Source organism: Rana temporaria, chromosome 3 (genome assembly GCF_905171775.1).
Source record: "Rana temporaria chromosome 3, aRanTem1.1, whole genome shotgun sequence".
NCBI classification, from domain to species: Eukaryota; Metazoa; Chordata; class Amphibia; order Anura; family Ranidae; genus Rana; species Rana temporaria.
The window spans coordinates 335368818-335388627 of record NC_053491.1 but is presented as its reverse complement, the minus strand read 5'-3'; the positions used below and the strand labels follow the sequence as shown (position 1 = coordinate 335388627).

Genomic DNA, 19810 nt, shown 5'->3' with positions numbered 1-19810 from the left:
CTTCAATTTTTTATGTCGTTTTTCAAAATGTCGTTTTTTGTGTCATAAAAAATGATCGCATGTGGGCTAAAATGACGTTTTTAAACCCGCGCATGCTCAGAAGCAAGTTATGACGCAAGCTTGAATGGAACAGAGTGCCGTCGTACGTGTTATACGTAACCACGCAAGAGCATTTTCAGAAAACAATGGTGTGTGGGCAACGTCGTTTTTAAAAATGAAGTTTGAAAAACTTCGGTTTTTTTTCATGATAAAAAACGACGTTTTTTTACAAGACAAAAAATGTCCGTGTGTACGCGGCATAAGGCTAAGACAAATTTTGGGACTTTATATGAGGCAATAGGTACACCTCCTTTCCCGATACATTGAATGAAAAAAATAAATGTAATCGTGGGACTTTATATGAAGCACACTACTAATTTATATGAACCAATCAATATACGCATTGTTTTATTATTACAAAAAGGGCATACATACACATATAAAATAGTAAAATATTATAATAGTAGGTCTAAGTAGATAAAGTCAAAACAATAAATGATTGTACATAATTGTCTAAACCTAATATACTGTACATAGTAATGGACTTTGGGTAAGTAGACCAAAATTGCAATGGTAGCATATAGACAAATTGACAATGATAAGTTAGTTCATAAAAATAAAATGGTAAAATACAGATATTGAACCTAGACACTGACGTATCATAATAAGAAAGCTCTACGGGTTTCGTGGTTACGTTATGCACAACCATGTATTGTTTAGACTTTATCTATTGAGACCTACTATTATAATATTTTACTATTTTATATGTGTATGTATGCCCTTTTTGTAATAATAAAACAATGTGTATATTGATTGGTTCATATAAATTAGTAGTGTGCTTCATATAAAGTCCCACAATTTATTTTTATTTTTTCGTTATCTGCATCATTGCCCTGTTACATTGTTATTAAGTTGCAAAGATGGGTGTTCAGATTACCAAAAGAAGACAAAGAAAAACATGCAGCAAGAGCCTACTCTTATGCCACGTACACACGATCGGTTCATCCGATGAAAACGGACCGATGGACTTTAATCAGTTAAAAATCTGTTTGTGTCAGAACGCGGTGACGTAAAACACTACGACGTGCTGAGAAAAATGAAATTCAATGCCTCTGAGCATGCGTCGACTTGATTCTGAGCATGCGTGTATTTTTAACCGATGGACTTGCCCACAGACGATCGTTTTTTTCTATCGGTTTTTTAACCATCAGATAATTTTTTAACAGGTTCTATGTTTTTATACCGATGGGAGAAAAACGATGGGGCCCACACACGATCGGTTCGTCCAATGAAAACGGTCCATCGGACCATTTTCATCAGACGAACCGATCGTGTGTACAGGGCATTATGTTAGATTTATATGGATTAAAAAACTTTTTTACCATTATTACTATATGTGCATACATACCTTTTTCCCAAGGTCTTCTAGCTGTTTCGATTACATCATAGGACATTTTTCCTTTCTTCAAGGCAGTGGACGGACCTTATTGCTTCACTGAATGGTGCTCATTGCTTTTAGGCACAGTAGTATAGTGAGCCCAGCTAGAAAAATAGATCACAATTACCTAAATTCTGCACTTTCACCCAGCAAAAAATAAGAACATGCAATACCTTGTGTGTGTAGATTATAAACAGCACTACTCTGATCCACAAGTTTGTTCATTTGTGCATTTGTTATTTGTATTGGAGGCACTTTGTATTACCATATATTGTATCATATCGCCTTCCCAATGGCAATCAGTTTACCTATAAGACTGAGGACATCTGGTGACAGAAAATAAGTACTGCAGAGGACAGAAAGACCTGCTTATTTATTTTATCATTTTTTAACAGTCAAATAATATTTATTTTTGTAGCTATGCCTGAACCTGAATGATATTTTTCTCCAGCTAATAAAGGCTATGCTTTCCTAAATATTTTGGAAGATTAATACTCAAAGTTTAATGAAAGTAGCATTAAACTATGGTATCAAAAAAGGTATTTAAAGGGGTTGTAAAGGTACAATTTTTTTTTTCTAAATAGCTTCCTTTACCTTAGTGCAGTCCTCCTTCACTTACCTCATCCTTCCATTTTGCTTTTAAATGTCCTTATTTCTTCTGAGAAATGCTCACTTCCTGTAATTCTGTCTGTAACTCAACACCGTAATGCAAGGCTTTCTCCCTGGTGTGGAGTGTCGTGCTCGCCCCTCCCTTGGACTACAGGAGAGTCAGGACTCCCACTAACACACAGCTCTTTTCTCTATCTGCTCATTCCAAACAAATTGAGTATTGTTTATATGCACTTATTGTCCAAATTAAATTACAATTTAACCTTCCCATAAATTTTCCTAATGCCGCGTACACACGATCGGTCAATCCGATGAGAACAGTCTGATGGACCGTTTCATCAGACCAAACCGATCGTGTGTGAGCCCCATCGGTTATTTATCCATCGGTTAAAACATTTGAAACTTGTTTTAAAATTAACCGATGGATACCTAACCTATAGAAAAAAAACGATCGTCTGTAGGCACGTCCATCGGTTAAAAATTCTCGCATGCTCAGAATCAAGTCGACGCATGCTTGGAAGCATTGAACTTCGTTTTTTTCAGCACGTCGTTGTGTTTTACGTCACCGCGTTCTGACACGATGGTTTTTTTAACTGTTGGTGTGTAGGCACGACTGACCATCAGTCAGCTTCATCGGTTAACTGATGGAAAAATCCATCAGACCGTTCTCATCAGTTTGACTGATCGTGTGTACAGGGAATTAGTCTATTAGACCAGTTTCCTGGTAGATACATTGTTTTTTTTATATTTTCCACAATGCTTAATTTTGGGCTTCAGAAGTTCATGTCCTACTTGACTACTTTGTTTCTCTCAGTCACTTTTGTTTTGTGCCCCCGCATTGTACTTGCGGGTGCAGATTTCCTTTCAATAACATGGAGATTTAATAATGTCTTGCACGCTCTCAATTGACTCCATGTAAGGAATACCAAGTGCAGGTATCCAGTGGCAGCAGGGATGACCAGGTCAGTGTAGCTGCACTTAGGAAACTGGAATCAGATTGAGTAAGAATAAAAGAAAGATTAATAATGCACACAACACTTATCCAACACCAACAGAACAAAAGCAAAGAAAAGCAAAGCAAAAGTTAAAAATAAATGTGACAGTGAAGCAAAACCAAACCATCAACCCTGCTATAATACACTTTATACAGATGAAGGGAAGCTGACATACCCAGGCATGACTGGGACTGAGAATAAGGGAAACAGAGATTGGGTTACATGGTACAGGATAAAGCAGGGATCAGGGTAATCAGCAAGCAGGTATATATACTGGTAACTATTAGATAAAACACTGCAGCACTAATGAAAATCAAGGGAGGGGTTATATACCTTCCCAGCAGCCAGCATCAGAAGAAGACTAATTACTGGGACCTGCTAGTTGCTAAGAGACACCCGCTGATGACCCTCAGCCCTTCAGCTCTGGGAACCACAGTGCCACCAGCATGTGATCCGGGTCCTGACACTCCAAGATGCTTATGCTTATCCACTGTGCATCGTTGCATTAGCTTCTAATCCACGGTGAGCACAAATCTTGGGATTACAACACTTCTCTTGCTTAGGAATATTATTAAGGTGCTTTGTTACTCTAGAACAGAAAATATAGAAACTGATAGAATCACCAGGTAGAATGAAATAAATAATACAAAATCCTGCATAGAGAGTGAAACTCCACATAAGAGCCGCAGCAAGAATGCACACTCAGGGCCAGATCCACGTAGCGCGGCGCTTCTTTACGTCCGGCGTAGTATATCTCAGATACACTACGCCGCCGTAACTTACAGCGTATTTCCCGTATCCTCAAAGAATTTGCGCTGTAAGTTACGGCGGCGTAGTGTAACTGTGTCGACGTAAGGGCGCGCAATTCAAATGGATGATATGGGGGCGTGTTTTATGGTAATACGTCTTGACCCAACGTAAATGACGTTTTTTCTGAACGGCGCATGCGCCGTCCATGGGGGTATCCCAGTGCACATGCTCCAAATTAACCCACAACAAGCCAATGATTTCGACGTGAACGTCATTCTACGCAAAGCCCTATTCGCGAACGTTTTATGCAAACGACGTACACAACGAAAAATTTGACGCTGGCCCGACATCCATACTTAACATTGGCTACGCCTCATATAGCAGGGGTAACGTTACGCCGGAAAAAGCCTTACGGAAACGACGTAAAAAAATGCGCCGGCCAGACGTACGTTTGTGGATTGGCGTATCTAGCTAATTTGCATACTCAACGAGGAAATCGACGGAAGCGCCACCTAGCGGCCAGCGTAAATATGCACCTTAGATCCGACGGCGTACTAAGACGTACGCCAGTCGGATCTAGCCCAGCTTCAGGCGTATCTTGTTTTGTTGATACAAAACAAAGATACGCCGGAGCAAACTAGAAGTTACGCGGCGTATCAATAGATACGCCAGCGTAAACGCTTCGTGGATCTGGCCCTCAGTAACTGAAACAGCGAGTCCCTGAGGGAATAACAAACTTGCCAAGTGATTTTGTTTTCCAGCATGTTCAAAACCGAAAATATTAGTTTTAGCTGGACCAATCCTTTAAAGCCCAGTTTTGTTACCTTATGTATGGTCCTCTAAAATTAAACTGATAACAGTACTGTGAGCAAAAAACAATAACTTTCTGATAACTACCTTTATGTGACAATGTATTTCAGGGTATTGGAACTGATGAGAAATGTCTCATTGAAATCCTGGCCTCTCGGAATAACCAGCAGATTCATGCACTGATAGAGGCCTATAAAGATGGTGAGAGAGGAGTGGAGCTTACTATACCATTTACAAAAGTCTTAACTTGGCTTACCATTCAGATATTTACTGATCGGCATTTTCTGCATTCTTACAGCTTATGACCGAGACCTGGAGACAGACGTCATCAAAGATACCAGCGGGCACTTCAAGAAGATGTTAGTTGTCCTGTTGCAGGTAACAAATACAATTTTCTAGTGTCTGTATTAGATCTGTCAACGCCAAGGTTAGTGTCCATTTACGTTATGTGTGTTTTACCACAATGCAAGGAACTTGTGAACCCTGGTGTTCTGTACCTGTGTGCTAATCATTTTGAATGGCACCCCAAGGCATCATCATTACAATTGCAGGTAACATAGCCGCTCTAAAATGCCCCACAATGCACATGTGCTTTAAATTTTGAATGGCACCATTACAGTTGCAGGCAACGTAGGTGCACTAAAATGCCTCACAATGCACAGCCTGTGTTCCCTAGTTAGTGTTTATAACTGTATTGGAATAAGACTGACTGGGGGAGGAGACGTATCATTGCTCCTACTTAGTAGGAACAAACGATATGTCTCCTCTCCACTGACAGAACAGGGAATTGTGTGTTTACACACATACAAATCCCTGTGCTGGCACTCGTGCCCCCGATAGCGCACCACCCTGGCGGCTCTTAAATGGTGCAACATACCCATACTGGGTTTCGCCCAGCAGAAACAATCTGCCAACGTATATCAGCATTAGCCAGTCGGCAAGTGGTTAAGCTACTCCTCTGGAAGCTGTGCTCAAAAAGGCAGACAGGGACCAAAGGAATAGTCACTTGCAGTCTCCATGTAGCTGGATTTACCTGTTACTGACTTATTATGCCTTGTTGTGCACTGCGTCTTTGTGTAGAGGTGAGCATCTTGGTAGAAAAAACTGGATTTTGTAAGAAGCACAGTAGTGACATCACCAAATCTTACTCCAAATTTTACAAGACAGTCAGTGGCAGCAGTGCCTTAGATGTCACATTGCAGATATACAGCTATGAGGCTGTAGGTACAGGAGTGCCTAGGCACACTCACATACCAGGAAGTGCACTGCATAGATCAGTTAAAGTATAACTAAAGGAAAAATCCTATTTCACATATTTTGATAGGGGGAAGTGGGATTAGAACCAAAAACACACTGTCAGCGCTACCCTCAAAAAAAGTTTTGCCCATGGTTCTACTTTTAAGTGGTAGTAAACTCTGTTACACCACTTATACCTACAGGTAAGCCTATAAAAAGGCTTACCTGTAGGTACTGTAAATATCTCCTAATCGTGCACTGTTTAGGAGATATTCAGAATGCATGCAGCCAGGGACGTCACAGGCGCATGCACTCTGAAAGTCCTGCATACAGTACCAGACCCTCAGAGCCCGTGCCATAAACAAAGCTCCCGCATGAATGCGTGGCAGTGACGTCATTGCGTCCCCCAGCCACTCAGGCTAGAGGCTGTGAATTCGGAAGGAAGACCAGGGGAAGCCCTCTCAGTGGTGACAGCACGGTGCTGGAGGGCAATGCATAATGTAATTGGTGCCCTGCAGGTTATTGCTCAAGCACAGGTCAGTGTAAACTCTAGTATGGTCTAGATCAGGGGTATCCAAACTGCGGCCCGAGGGCCAGATGCGGCCCTTTGCTAGCCTTTATCTGGCCCTCAGGGCTTTATTTCTCCCACTGATATGAGGCACTATTCTTCCCACTGACTCCAACAAGGGGGCACTTTTTCTTCCACTGATACCAATGATGAGATACAATTACTCCTACTAATAGGGGCACTACTCCTTATCCTACTGATCGCAAACTGAGGCCATATTTATTCTCACCAATGCTGGGCCCGGGGCTTTTTCTGCCCCCCGCTGGCCACAATCCGGCCCTCCTAAAGGCTAAAGAACAATAAACTGGCCCTTTGAAAAGTTTGGAGACCCCTGTTTTAGATACATTTATTGCTAGTTTATATTCAGCATTTTTAGGCTTACTTTTTGACTATTTGGTATATGTGCATTTTTTTGATTCTTCTGTACTTCATTTAGACTTCTATCCACAGTACAGTAAAAGATATGAATTTTCGATTCACAGTCCTGTGTTTTTTTGTTTTTTTTTTACTGCAGGGAACACGGGAAGAGGATGATATTGTGAGCGAGGAATTAGTAGAACAAGATGCCAGGGTAATGTTTAGATTCGATAAAAACAAGTGTTATTGCTGCATTTGAAGCAAATAAATTCTGTTTTCAATTATTTATTATACATGTGTTATTGAGGAATTCTTGCTTAATACATTTCAACTTGGTACATTCAGCCTGCCCATTAACGGTTCACATCTTTCCCGGTTTCTGCTGAACCGGCTGAGATGTGAACTGTGTATAGTTGGCCTGAGGCCTCGACAGAATCCATCAAGAAACTTGGTGGCAGAGCTTTTTTGCCGAGGAAAACAGTCGTGTGTATGTTTTTCATCGAGAAAACTGTTGAGGAACTCGACGAGAAAAAAAGAGAACAAGTTCTCTTTTTCCTCGACGGGAGTCTCAATTTCCTCGTCGTGTTCCTCGTTGGGCTGGTTTTCGACGAGAAACAAGTAAGGTGTATGCTTAGAAACCCGCACATGCTCAGAAGGATGGCGCCAGTGGAATCAAACTTCCCCTTCATAGTGCCGTCGTACGTGTTTTACGTCACCGCGTTTGAGAACGACGAGATTTTGTCTTGACAGTGTGTACGCAAAGAAAGCTTGTCAAGTTTCTCGACAAGCCTAACAAGAAACTCGTCGAGGAAAACGATGTTTCATTTGCGACAGAGGTTCCTCGGTCGTGTGTACGAGGCCTAACACTATGTGCAGCTGCTAGTTGTCAGACCTGACTGTAATTGATAGCCATGATCCTGATTACCAGTGGAAACCAATCAAAGTAACTCCTGATCATGCAATCACTATGTTAGCTATGACATTTAGCCTAGGTTCACACTAAAGCGATTTTTCATGCGATTTAATCTCTCAAATCGCATGGCAAGTCGCAGCCTATTGGAGGCAATGGCACTGTTCCAATTGGTGCAACACCGATTTTACGATGCTGCACTGATTTGCAAATGTAGTTCCTGCACTTCTTTTGCCGATTTGAGGTGCGACTTCAATAGACATCTGTGCATGAAGCCACCCAGATGTCTATCAAGTAACAGCTGAAATCGCGCTGACCTTGCTACTAAGTAGCATCAATGTCAACCAGGGCTCAACCACATGCAGACTGAGGGTTCATTTACAAAAAATGAAACTTTAGCTTTCAGATTCCATTGCAGACAGATAGCAGTGTGCCATTGTTTTACTTTGTCAACACATGCAGGGAATTTATTAAAACTATGTACCAAATAAAAACCACATATGTCCTTTAAAAAATATGTAACTTATTTTAGGTAGACACATTGAGGCTGGGTTCACAATATTGCGAATTGGATGCATCTTTCACCACATCCAATTCGCATAGCAGGAGATTGTGACCGACATTTTCGCAGCGGCTCTGGTGCGAATTGCACAGGAGTCCTGGGTGTCTTTTGGTCCATTTCAGGTTCGAATTCAGCCCAAAAATTGGGCTGAAATGGTGAATGGAGACGCACCGGACACCTGCCGTGAGCCACTAGGTTCTCCAGTGTGAACCCAGGCTCAACCCTATAACCAAGTTAACTGAAGCACACTGATGCTGTTAAATGCTGTTAGGTCTCGATATCTAGACTTAAATTACCTATGGTCCCAAAATACTGCTAATGTAGCTTAGAATATACTCTGTTTTTCCCTTCAAAAATACAAAAACCAATAGGCAACAGTCAGATGACAGTTTTTATTTTATGTTTGGACCTTTTCAAAATCATTCAAAGTATGGTAAAACGTTATTGATTGTTATGGATTACTGTACTTTTCTTAGAATCACTACTGTTGGCATTGCTATTTAAAAAAATAACTTTCCTTATTGGTGTCATTGGATGCAGTAATAACCCCCCATTACTGGTAACAGTGGATATAATAATAAACCTGAGCATTGGTGGCAATGGCTGCAATAACCCTGAGCACTGTTGGAAGTGGACACAATAATAATCCCCAGCACTGGTGTAAGTGGACACAATAATAATCCCCAGCACTGGTGTAAGTGGACACAATAATAATCCCCAGCACTGGTGTAAGTGGACACAATAATAATCCCCAGCACTGGTGTAAGTGGACACAATAATAACCTCCAACATTGGTGTCAGCTGACCTAATAATAACCCCCAGCACTGGTATCAGTGGATGCAATAACTCCTAACACTGGTGCCAATGACCGCCCCGCTGGCCGCCAAATAGCACAGCGAAATTAAAGTAAAGTGCCGGTAAAAATAGCGGCGCTTTACCGCCGATGCCGCCCCTGCGACAATGTGAAAGGGGCCTAAGTATGTTGGTGTTTCCCACAATTATCATGCGGAGAAATCATTGATTTTTTTTTCCTTTGTGTTTAGGAATTATTTGAAGCCGGAGAACAAAAATTTGGCACAGATGAGGCTCAGTTCATCTTCATTTTGGGAAGTCGAAGCAAATCACATCTCAGACTTGGTGAGTTTTGCCAAGTTGCACCAATCTACAATATGGTATTAATTGTGGATAGGGCTTCTAAGTCCTTCCTACTTGGACAGAGGTAATGCCTCTGATTCGTAGGCCTTGTACACACGGGCAAGAATCTATCTCCTCAGGAAAAACCCGTAGTTTTCCCTGACGAGATTCTTGGCAAGAATCTCTTGCCGCCCAAGTGTACACACTGACCTTTCAAAAGAACCGCGGTTCTCTTGAAAGGCAAGAACACGGTGACGTCATCGCTTACGACGAGCATGCGCTCGTCACATTCAATGCCGTCGCCGCCATATTGCTTTACCCTACCTATGCCGTGGAAGCTACCGCGCATGCGTCAAAGTCATTTCCAGCATGCACGGGTTTCCATGGTGGGAAACAGACTGACAAGAATCTCGACAAGAAAAAAGAGAGCAGGTTCTTTTTTTCTCCTTGAGATTCTGGCCAGATTTCCAGACGAGAAACCTGAAAGCCTCGTACACACGAACGGGAATCTCGGCAAGAAGCATTTTTTTTACTGTTTTTTGCCGAGAAAACCGGGTCGTGTGTACGAGGCTGTAGTCCAGTGAGTGGACAGAAAACTGAGAATTGATACCAGAATCTGCATTGCCTGGGCATTCTTTAGATTGTCTGATTTCAAACATTGCCTGTAATCATGGGCGTCCGCTCCATAGGGCAAGGGGGGGCAATTGACCCCCCCTGGAAAATCGAGAAGGTATTGAAGAGTTTTGCGGCTGCCGGCTGTCTGAGCGGTCCCGGGCCAGATGTCACGCAGGCACAGTGAGCAAAGTGAAGCCACCTCCTCCGCCAGTGTTTATGTGTACACAGGGGGAGGGAACCTGCTGTGCCTGTGCCGCACTGATGGCTGATCTGAGGTACTGAATGGGGTGGGGGGAGGAGGGTCCATCTATGCTGAAGGGGGGGTCTGTACATTCTCTAGGCTATATTTATATGGGCATGGAGTGAAGATGAATTATCTCAAGCTATACTGCCAGCTGGCCGCGCTATCGGTAAAGCTTTACCATCGTTTTAGCTGCGCTATTCGGCCGCTAGTGGGGCACGTTTAACCCCCGCTAGCGTTTGAAGAAAGGGTTAAATGCGACTGTGTATCGCCGCTGCCGAGGCTCCCCCCCTGAAAAAATTTCAGCGGACGCCCATGCCTGTAATATACAGTATATATCACAAGGCTGGATGTACAGAATTGTAAAAAAACATTTAGGCCGGGTTCACACTGTCGCCGTGAACAGTTTTTATTGTAGGTTTATTGGTCCTTCATTGGTGTCTTCTTTTGCAGTATTTGATGAGTATGAGAAAGTTGCTGGGAAGAGTATTGAGGAGAGTCTCAAGGATGAACTATCTGGAGATTTTGAGAAGCTGATGCTGTCTGTAGGTAAGTCCTTTGCTATTGTGCTATCCTTTACCTGACAGTGATTCTAAATAATAGAAGCCACTTCAATTCTTCAACTGAAATCCAGGAGGAGATACAGAAGATGATGTCCTCAAGAACCTCACATTCTTTGCACAAATATGTGGGCACCAAAACTGTATTCCACCTATTTATTTACCCATATCATGTTTTTATGTTTGTTTCAGTAAAATGCATTCGTAGCATCAAGGACTATTTCGCTACCAGACTGTACAAATCAATGAAAGTAAGTGAAATCGTGTAATCAATGACTCAACTGTTGTTGGCTCTGCCATATATCATGGGCGGAGCTAGTGAAATGTTTGGCGTGACAATTGTATTCGTTATAAAACAGGATCTTCTTTGGCTGGTAAAACATGTATAAACCTTTCCCAGGATTGTTTTATTGGCAAGTTGTGTTTTTATGGATCTAGTTAATCTTAAAGCAGTAATAAATCCAAAAACAAAAATTTAAAGTGGTTGCAAAGTCTCATTTTTTTTCTATTAAAATAATAAACATGTTATACTTACCTGCTCTGTGAATTGGTTTTGCACAAAGCAGCCCAGGTCCTCCTCTTCTCAGGTCCCTGACTGGAGCGCCTTGCCCCTCCCTCCTATTGAGTGCCCACACAGCAAGCAGGTTGCTATGGGGCACCCGAGCCGAGCTGGAGCTCCATCTATCTATTCAGCTGCGATGCGACCCCACCCTCTCTCTCTAGATTGGCTAACTGAGTTTGATTGACAGCAGCAGAAGCCAATGGCACCACTGCTGAGTCTCAGCCAGTCAGGAGGGAGAGTCCTGGACAGCCAAGGCACTCGTGGACATCGCTGGATAGAGATGGGGCTCAAGTGAGTATTAGGGGGCTGTGGGGGGCTGCTGCACACAGAAGTCTTTTTATCTTAATGCAAGGAATACATTAAGATAGTGGCTGCATTTGTTTTCTTTTTTCCTTTAAAGTGGAACTGAAAGCGGAGTTCCAACCACAATTAGCATTTTTTAAATGTATGTCCTTTCATCCTGCGTTTTTATAATATAAATCCGGTCACTTACTATTTTACAATCCGCCGCCGATCCGCATAGATATTCAAAAAAGATAGTTTATAAAACTATGTCTACACCGTTGTCATTTTGTTTGTGGGCATTGTGAAGCCTACAGGCACTTACTTCCTGGAAGTCTTGGATGGGGAGTGATAATTGGACAGCGCACTGCATCCTGGGAAATGATTACACACATTTTCCAGGAGCATTAGAGGGAGATGATGTCAGAATCCTAGGTGGTTTCAAAGGCAGATTTCGTGGGACCGCATAGCAACAGGCATTTCCAGATGAGTAAAAAAAAACATTTTTTTTTTTTTTTTTTAGGTGTAAGCTACAGTTTAAAGCAAAATTGTTTTTTTGATGGAACCTCCACTTGAAGTTCTACTGTAAGAAACAAGTAGCCGTCAGGCTTATATTGCAGAAGAGACATGCTCTGTATCTTCTTAAATAAAATGCCCCTTCCTGCTTGCCTGTTGTCCTCTTTCCTCAGTGCTGGGCTGGTCTCTGAGCGCTAGGATGACAAGCTCCTACCTTGGAGTCGTGTTCTCCTCTGCCGGCCAGTAAAGAGGCCCAAAAACTGGCACTCAGAAGAAGATGCCAGCGCCTGCAAGGGACTGTTGGTTGGGCAGGTAAGTATTTACCCTTTAGGCTGTTCGCTGCAAATTCGCATTGCATCTAAATCGCAATCCCGTTCATGCGAACTGATTGCGGAGTGTATGTTAAGTTAACAACACCCCAAAATCAGTTTGCAAAAGGCAGTGTGATTTGCAGAATCTGATCGCATGGGTGTGAACATCCATGCAATCCGATTCTGTTGCGGACCAATAAAAGGCTCCTGCAAGAGTTTGGTACGAATGCCATGCAAATTCAGCCATAGTTTGTATGCATGAAATTCATATCGCACAGACATTGCATGTGATCTGCACAGCAATGTGGTGCAAAATCACATGCAATGTTTGACATCACAGCAGTGTGAACTGGCCCTAAGAGTGTTTCATTACAGAAAATGTGCTCATGTAAGCAATTTCGTGAACACACTGGATTTTTATGGTTTGTATTTTAGTACATTGTAATTTGCTGTATTGAATTACCTCTTTGACCATGAATGTAATAAAACGAAGGAATGACATTGCCTTCACATTGGAGTTTTGTTGTAATTATACTGCTTGGACATCTTTTTAGAATTGTAGCAGAAGTTAATCTTTTTTATTTTTCAGGGTCTGGGCACTTCGGACAACACCCTGATCCGCATTATGGTGTCACGCAGTGAGATCGATATGATGGACATTAGGGAGTCATTCAGGACTCAATATGAAAAGTCTTTGTACTCTATGATCAAGGTAATCTAATTACTATTGGACAATGCAGCTCCCGGGCACCTAGTAATATGTCATGTTGTATTTCTATTTCTACTGAGGGCTCACCATAAGCTTAATTTTTATATCTTCTCATTGGATCCTAAGCCCTGTGCCAAAGAAGCAATGGACTGCTGTGAGTGATAGCCAAAAAGCCTAAGACCCCTTTCACACTTATGCGACTTCAAAGTCGCGCGATTTTACCACAATTTTTCTGCAAATCGTGGCCGCGATTTTAACAAGACAGTCATACGATTGTGGATCTGACTTTGTCCCACAGCTTGAAGTATGACTTCAATGAGCAGGGACGCCGAATTTGATCCCCTAATAATTAGGGGGAACTCCACGCCAATATTTTTTGAAAAAAAGCAGCATGGGTTCCCCCTTCATTGGCATTCTGGGCTCATCGGTCTGGTAAGGGTTTTAAGGGGAACCCCCACACTGAAAAAACGGCGTGGGGTCCCCCCCAAGATCCATACCAGACCCTTAACCGAGCACCAGCCCGGCCAGTCAGGAAAGGGGTGGGGACGAGCGACCCCCCCTCCTGAGCCATACCAGGCCGCATGCCCTCAACATGGGAAGGTGGGTGCTTTGAGGCAGGGGGCCCCCCTACCCCAAAGCACCTTGCCCCCATGTTGATGAGGACAAGGGCCCCTTCCCGACAACCCTGGCCGTTGGTTGTCGGGGTCTACGGGCTTATCAGAATCTGGGAGCCCCCTTTTAATAAGGGGGCCCCCAGATCCTGGCCCCCCACCCTATGTTAATGAGTATGGGGTACATCGTACCCCTACCCATTCACCTGGCGGGGGGGAAGTGACAAGAAAGAAAAACACACTACACAGGTTTTTAAAGTAATTTATAAGGCAGCTCCGGTGGTCTTCTTCCGACTTCGGGGGTCTTCTTCCGACTTTGGGGGTCTTCATCCAACTCCAGGGGTCACTTCCGACTCTCTTCTCCCGCTCTCCGGTGCTTTCTCCGCTCTCTCCGGGGCTTTCTGCCTTCTACCGGGCTCCGCTATCTTCTTGCAGCTCTTTTACTAGCGGCGGCCTGGTCTTCCCAGTCGGCTACTTCCCTCTTCTCTTGTCCCGATGTTGACCCGACGATCTCTCCCGCTGTAATGCCGTGTGTGTGCGGTGCGCAACCATTTATATAGGCATGGGGCGTGGTCACCGGGTGTTGTCACCGGGTTGATTTGCGACAGAACCCCTGGGGAAAACCAAAATTTGCCCATGTACCGCTGATTGGACCGCTGCTCTAGGTAATGTCCACATGTGATGCTAAGCCTCAATGACAGAACTGAAATCCAATGAATAAAAGGGGAAGATAAGGGACAGTTCAGTATGGGAAAAGGAACTAGAGGATGCTGGACATCCTCCAACCAGGAAATGAGGCAGGTTCTATCTACAGCAGGAATGGAATAGAAATCACTTTTCTCTGCCGAAAATCTACACATGTATGGGCATCTTTAGAAGATGTTAGAATACATGTTGGTTGGATCTGTTGTAAGGTTTATTCATCTATGTACTGTTTTATTTTAGAATGACACGTCCGGTGAGTACGAGACGGCTCTGCTCAACCTGTGTGGAGGAGATGATGAGTATGTATCAACTGCTTATATATTATTGTAGAACACAGTTTATCATTTTTTACAGTTTCTCATATTATTTAGATGCCTTTCTATGCTGGAACCTGTTTATGTAATTTGTTAATGTTTTTCATATTCCACAATGATTATTAATAAATTACAAAAGGCATTATTAATGGATTGTGACATCCCAGACACATGTAAATGCTAATGCCCTTTTGCACAGGCTCCTCCCCCTACATAGAAAGATGGAAGCATGCATATAGAGATTATTGTGACTTCTAAAGGGTCTTTAGCAGCTCCTTTCTCAACTTTGTTGCTGGTTTTAAAGCAGTATTAAATTACCAATCATTATATGTGGTGGCTGTATTAGTTTTTTATAGACTTTTTTCCATTTTTTTACCTGGTGACCTGGCCATTAATACAGCCTCTGTTCTTGGATTCCTATACTCTGTCAAAACTTAATTTCATCACGAGCCACATCAGCATTATGGGTGCCCTCAAAGGGCTGGCTATATCTGTAAAGCTTCGTACACACGACCGAGTTTCTCGGCAAAAACCAGCAAGAAACTTGCTGTTTTTTTTTTGCCGAGGAAACTGGTCGTGTGTACATTTTTAGACGAGGGAACTTGTCGAGCCAAAAAGAGAGCATGTTCTCTTTTTCCTCGACGGGAATGGAGAAACTTGCCTTGTCGAGTTCCTCGACAGCCTAACAAGGAACTCGACGAGGAAAACGTTGTGTTTGGGCTTAGTAACACTTTAAGGCCCATTTACATTACTGTGCACATTAACGTAGAAGAAGGGCCAAAGCTTTTTGCACTCCTGTGACCCATACTCAACTGACAGTGGGCTAAAGTCTGCTGTCGGCTGACGTTATTCAGCCAAACCAGGATCTGGGGAGATTCCAACTTTAACAGTGGGCTCCACCCAGATGCCTGGACCAGCAGCTGGCTCAGTCTCTGAACACACCACTGAGAGTCTGACCCAGCCTCTCCTGCCCCCTCCACTGACTTAAGGCCTCGTACACACGACCGAGTTTCTCGGCAAAAACCAGCAAGAAACTTGCTGGGATTTTTTTTTTTGCCGAGGAAACCAGTCGTGTGTACAGTTTTCGACGAGGAAACTGTCGAGGATCCCGTCGAGCCAAAAAGAGAGCATGTCTTCTTTTTCCTCGACGGGAATGGAGAAAGTTGCCTTGTCGAGTTCCTCGACAGCCTAACAAGGAACTCAACGAGGAAAACTATGGGTTTCGCCCGTCGAGTTCCTCGGTTGTGTACGAGGCTTCACAGTCACTGCTCTCTGTTCACTGAAGAGTGAGAACTAAGCGATCAATGGTATTTGATCTCTCAGTTCTCAGTTTTAGAGGCGGCAGGGAACAGATGTCATTATATGTTGCAGTGGGCTATTAAGCCATGTATAGGAATCACAAAACACACTTGGCTTAATTTTTCCAGCACACTGCAAGGCAATAAATGCTTTTTACTGCATGCTTTGCAATGAGCTGAAAGTTAGGTGCGTTTGCTTTTTCATGTGCCTGTTTGGGTGCCATTTAAATTAAATGGCAATATACCCCTTGGCACATACATTGCACACTGTTGTAATCACTTTCAAAACACATGAAAAAGTGTGTGAACATGCACTACGTCATACAAGAACAAGGATAAATGTGGCCTAGAGCTAACCTGTACTAAGAGAAGTGTAAAAGGCTGTAATTGCTGACCTCTCCTTCTGGAAAGGTTAATAGCCCAGGAGTCATGCTGATCCAATGGCTATAATACCTCATAATTCAATGACCTGCAAAACATAAGCAGATCAGGAGTTTTAACTTTTTAATGTGCAAGTTTGTTCTAGGTCAGTGACTCAAAAGGTATGCAAGTAACAGTCAGGCACAGGGATAGACTGGCCATCAGGACTACCGGGAGATTCCCGGTGGGTCAATGGCTCAGTGGGCCAGTCAGAGGTCCACGGTGATTTAATCGTCAATCATCTACAGCCAGCGGTAGATCGAGATTTAGCCAGCATGCAGAGTAGCGCAGGAAGCATGTAATAAGTTCTCTCTCATGTCACGCTGCAGCTGCTCCACGGAGGCCCCTTCTCTCTTTTCGTCCATCCCCATTTGCTTGTGACATCATCTGGTATAGACGAGAAGAGAGGAGATACCGCCAGGGAGCAGCCGCAGCGTGACATGAGAGAGAACTTATTACACATGCTTCCTGCGCTACTCTGCATGCTGGCTGGTAAATAATGTGCCCTGATGTGCCCCGTGTCCTGATGTGCCCTGTGCCCTGATGTGATGTGCCCTGTACGTGTTGTGCCCTGATGTGCTGGGCTCCGTACCCTGATATGCTGTGCCCTGTACCCTGATGTGCTGTTCCCTTTACCTTTCCACTGATCTCCACTGTACCCTGATGTGTTGTGCCCTGGGCCAGTCTGGATGAAGTCCAGGGCCACATTTTTGTCCCAGTCCGGCCCTGGTTAGGCAGTTAGCATTTTCAGAAACAGGTCAGCAACAGCAACCTTCATATTTCTCTTACATTAAGGTAGCGGAGCATGAACTGAAAAATTCAGGCAAGGCCGTTACTGTTGTGAATGATGATAAAATAACCCATAGAATCAGAAGTCAGCCTTCACCTGCTCAGTTATGTTAAGCAGTTGGAAACTGAATGATTTGGTCTGGCTGCCATGGGTTATCGTATACACCACTCCTCATTTTGTGTTATGAAATGATTCCAGAATTTCAGTCTTAACTTTCCATTTGAGTTGTTCCTCTTCATTTTTTTAGTGCCGCTGGGGCGTTTTTCCCAGAAGCCGCCCAAGCAGCCTATCAAAGATGGGAGCTTAGTGCGACACTTGCTTCACGTATCGAGGTTGGAACATGGGATGATATCCCCTTTTCTTTTATTGCATCTGCTGCTTAGAGGCCAACATAACCCAGCTAGTAGCCTCACAGCCTTCCTTTCTGCTGCTTGCTTGCCTCAGACTTGTACTGAGGGAAATAAGAGTTTCCATCACTCTTCTCCTTCTGCAAGTATTATTTTCCTGGCTGTCTTGTTGATCCTTGGACTTCAATAAATTCTGAATCACAGAACAAGTATTCCGCTAGTGATTTTAAACGTGTTAGAACTCCCAATCTGCATACTTGTTCTGGGTCACTGACTTATTATTGAAGTTGGACGATCAGCATGATGACCATGTAACTAGCATTTTTTTAAAAGGAGATCAGAACAGGCAAGCTCTTTTCTCTCATTACATGTTTCCTTTAGGTTGGGTTCACACTTAATATGGATGTAGCTCACAGCAGGGGTCCCTGTTCTCCGTTTCAGAGACGAATCAGGCCCAAATTTTTGCCTGAATTCGGACCTAAAACTGAGCCAAAGGCTGCTCCATTGAGGGCCGGTCACAATCTCTTGCGGTGAAAACCCAAATCCAATTTGCATAAGTGTGAACCAAGCCTTAAACAAAGCTAACATGCGTGCTTTCACTAACCATGTCATTTTGTTTCTTAAATTGTACTAGATATCCTCCTAACACTTTACTTCTTCATAAAACAGCACTGGTAATTGTTTTATTTTTATGTTGCCTTTGGGTCTTTCCAATGCATTCTGGCTCAGGCATAAGAGAGCAATGCATTGTGGTCACTTTTCTCTTGCTGCCTGTTTATTCTGATTGAATGTGGAGTGGTATTTTAAAGGTGGCATGCTGATCTGTCCAACCCCAGTAACAAATATGTTGTCTCTAAGAAATCCTGACTTATCACTTGTATTTTCCATTGTACACCAGGACTAACGGACATGACTGATGGACATTCTAGTGCTCTGAATATAGCAGACCAAACTGTAAATTAAAACTCATTGCCTTTAAGTGGTTACTCTGCACAATATTCAGAAGAAAGAAGAAATGTATACAAAAGTTTATGATGCTCCTATTCCCAACCACATGGCATTGACCACATTGCCAATCCCATAAAGTTTTTTTTGAATAGAGTAGGGAGGATTATAACCCATCTCAGTTCTTTTGCCCTCTGTTTTACATTGGGGAGATTTCCTTCACTTTTAGTCCCATAGTAAAGAAAATTCCTGGTAGTCAGGGCTGACATCAGGGGGTACAGGCATTACACCTGAAAGGGTCCAGATGGTCACCAGGGGCCCGACTGGCCCCCCTCCTGTTTTTTTTTCCTCATTACACCTGTAAGAGGCGTGATGGTCCCCAGGGGCCCAACTGGCCCCCTCCCTTTTTTTTTTTTTATTGCATTACACCTGTAAGGCCCGATGGTCCCCAGGACCCCTTACAGGCCCTGCCGGCCCACTTCTGTTTTATTTTTTATAAAAAAATTGTATTTATTGCATTACACCTGTAAGGAAGGCCTCGTACACACGATAGGTTAACCAGAGGACAACGGTCTGAAGGACCGTTGTCTTAGGTTAACCGATGAAGCTGACTGATGGTCTGATGTGCATACACACCATCGGTTAATGAACCGATCGTGTCAAAACACAGTGACGTAAAACACAACGACGTGCTGAAAAAACCCGAAGTTCAATGCTTCCAAGCATGCGTCGACTTGATTCTGAGCATACAGACAGAAAGGGTCCCACTCTGCAGCATGTAGGCAGGAGACAGGTTCTTCTCAGGCTGTAGCTGCTTTCTAAAGAAAACACACTGCAACACTTTGCACACCTTTTGTTTTTATTCACCTCAGATATATTTAGCCAATTTAAACTGAAAGTTCAGTTGGGCTTTTGGGCTTGATTTAAACGATTGCATTTCTTACACAGTACTGTGGTGACCGGGGAGGGTGAGTCCCACGGCCACACACATGCGCTTGATGGTTAGCTACTTGGTTCTTGGGGCTAGGAGCCCAGGGTCAGGTGGTATTAACCCTTAGTGAGGGCCAGATGGTATTAACCCTCTCTGTCACGTGACGCCACTGTAGTCTTGGTATACCCCGGGAAACTACAGCTCCGGGGGCCTCCGTATCCCCGCTAGTTAGGATGGTAATAAT

General features: G+C 43.4%; 1 protein-coding gene across 2 annotated transcripts in view; it reads left to right on the top strand.

Moving 5' to 3' along the window:
• ANXA6 (annexin A6) overlaps window positions 1-19810 on the top strand; it is a 133565-nt gene that overhangs the window by 55577 nt on the left and 58178 nt on the right. For both annotated transcript variants that reach the window (XM_040345051.1, XM_040345050.1), the window contains exons 6-14: window positions 4752-4842; window positions 4940-5019; window positions 6960-7016; window positions 9319-9412; window positions 10719-10814; window positions 11018-11076; window positions 13086-13208; window positions 14762-14820; window positions 17591-17675. In XM_040345051.1, the coding sequence (XP_040200985.1) occupies window positions 4752-4842; window positions 4940-5019; window positions 6960-7016; window positions 9319-9412; window positions 10719-10814; window positions 11018-11076; window positions 13086-13208; window positions 14762-14820; window positions 17591-17675 (744 nt within the window). The remainder of the gene's footprint in view (window positions 1-4751; window positions 4843-4939; window positions 5020-6959; window positions 7017-9318; window positions 9413-10718; window positions 10815-11017; window positions 11077-13085; window positions 13209-14761; window positions 14821-17590; window positions 17676-19810) is intronic.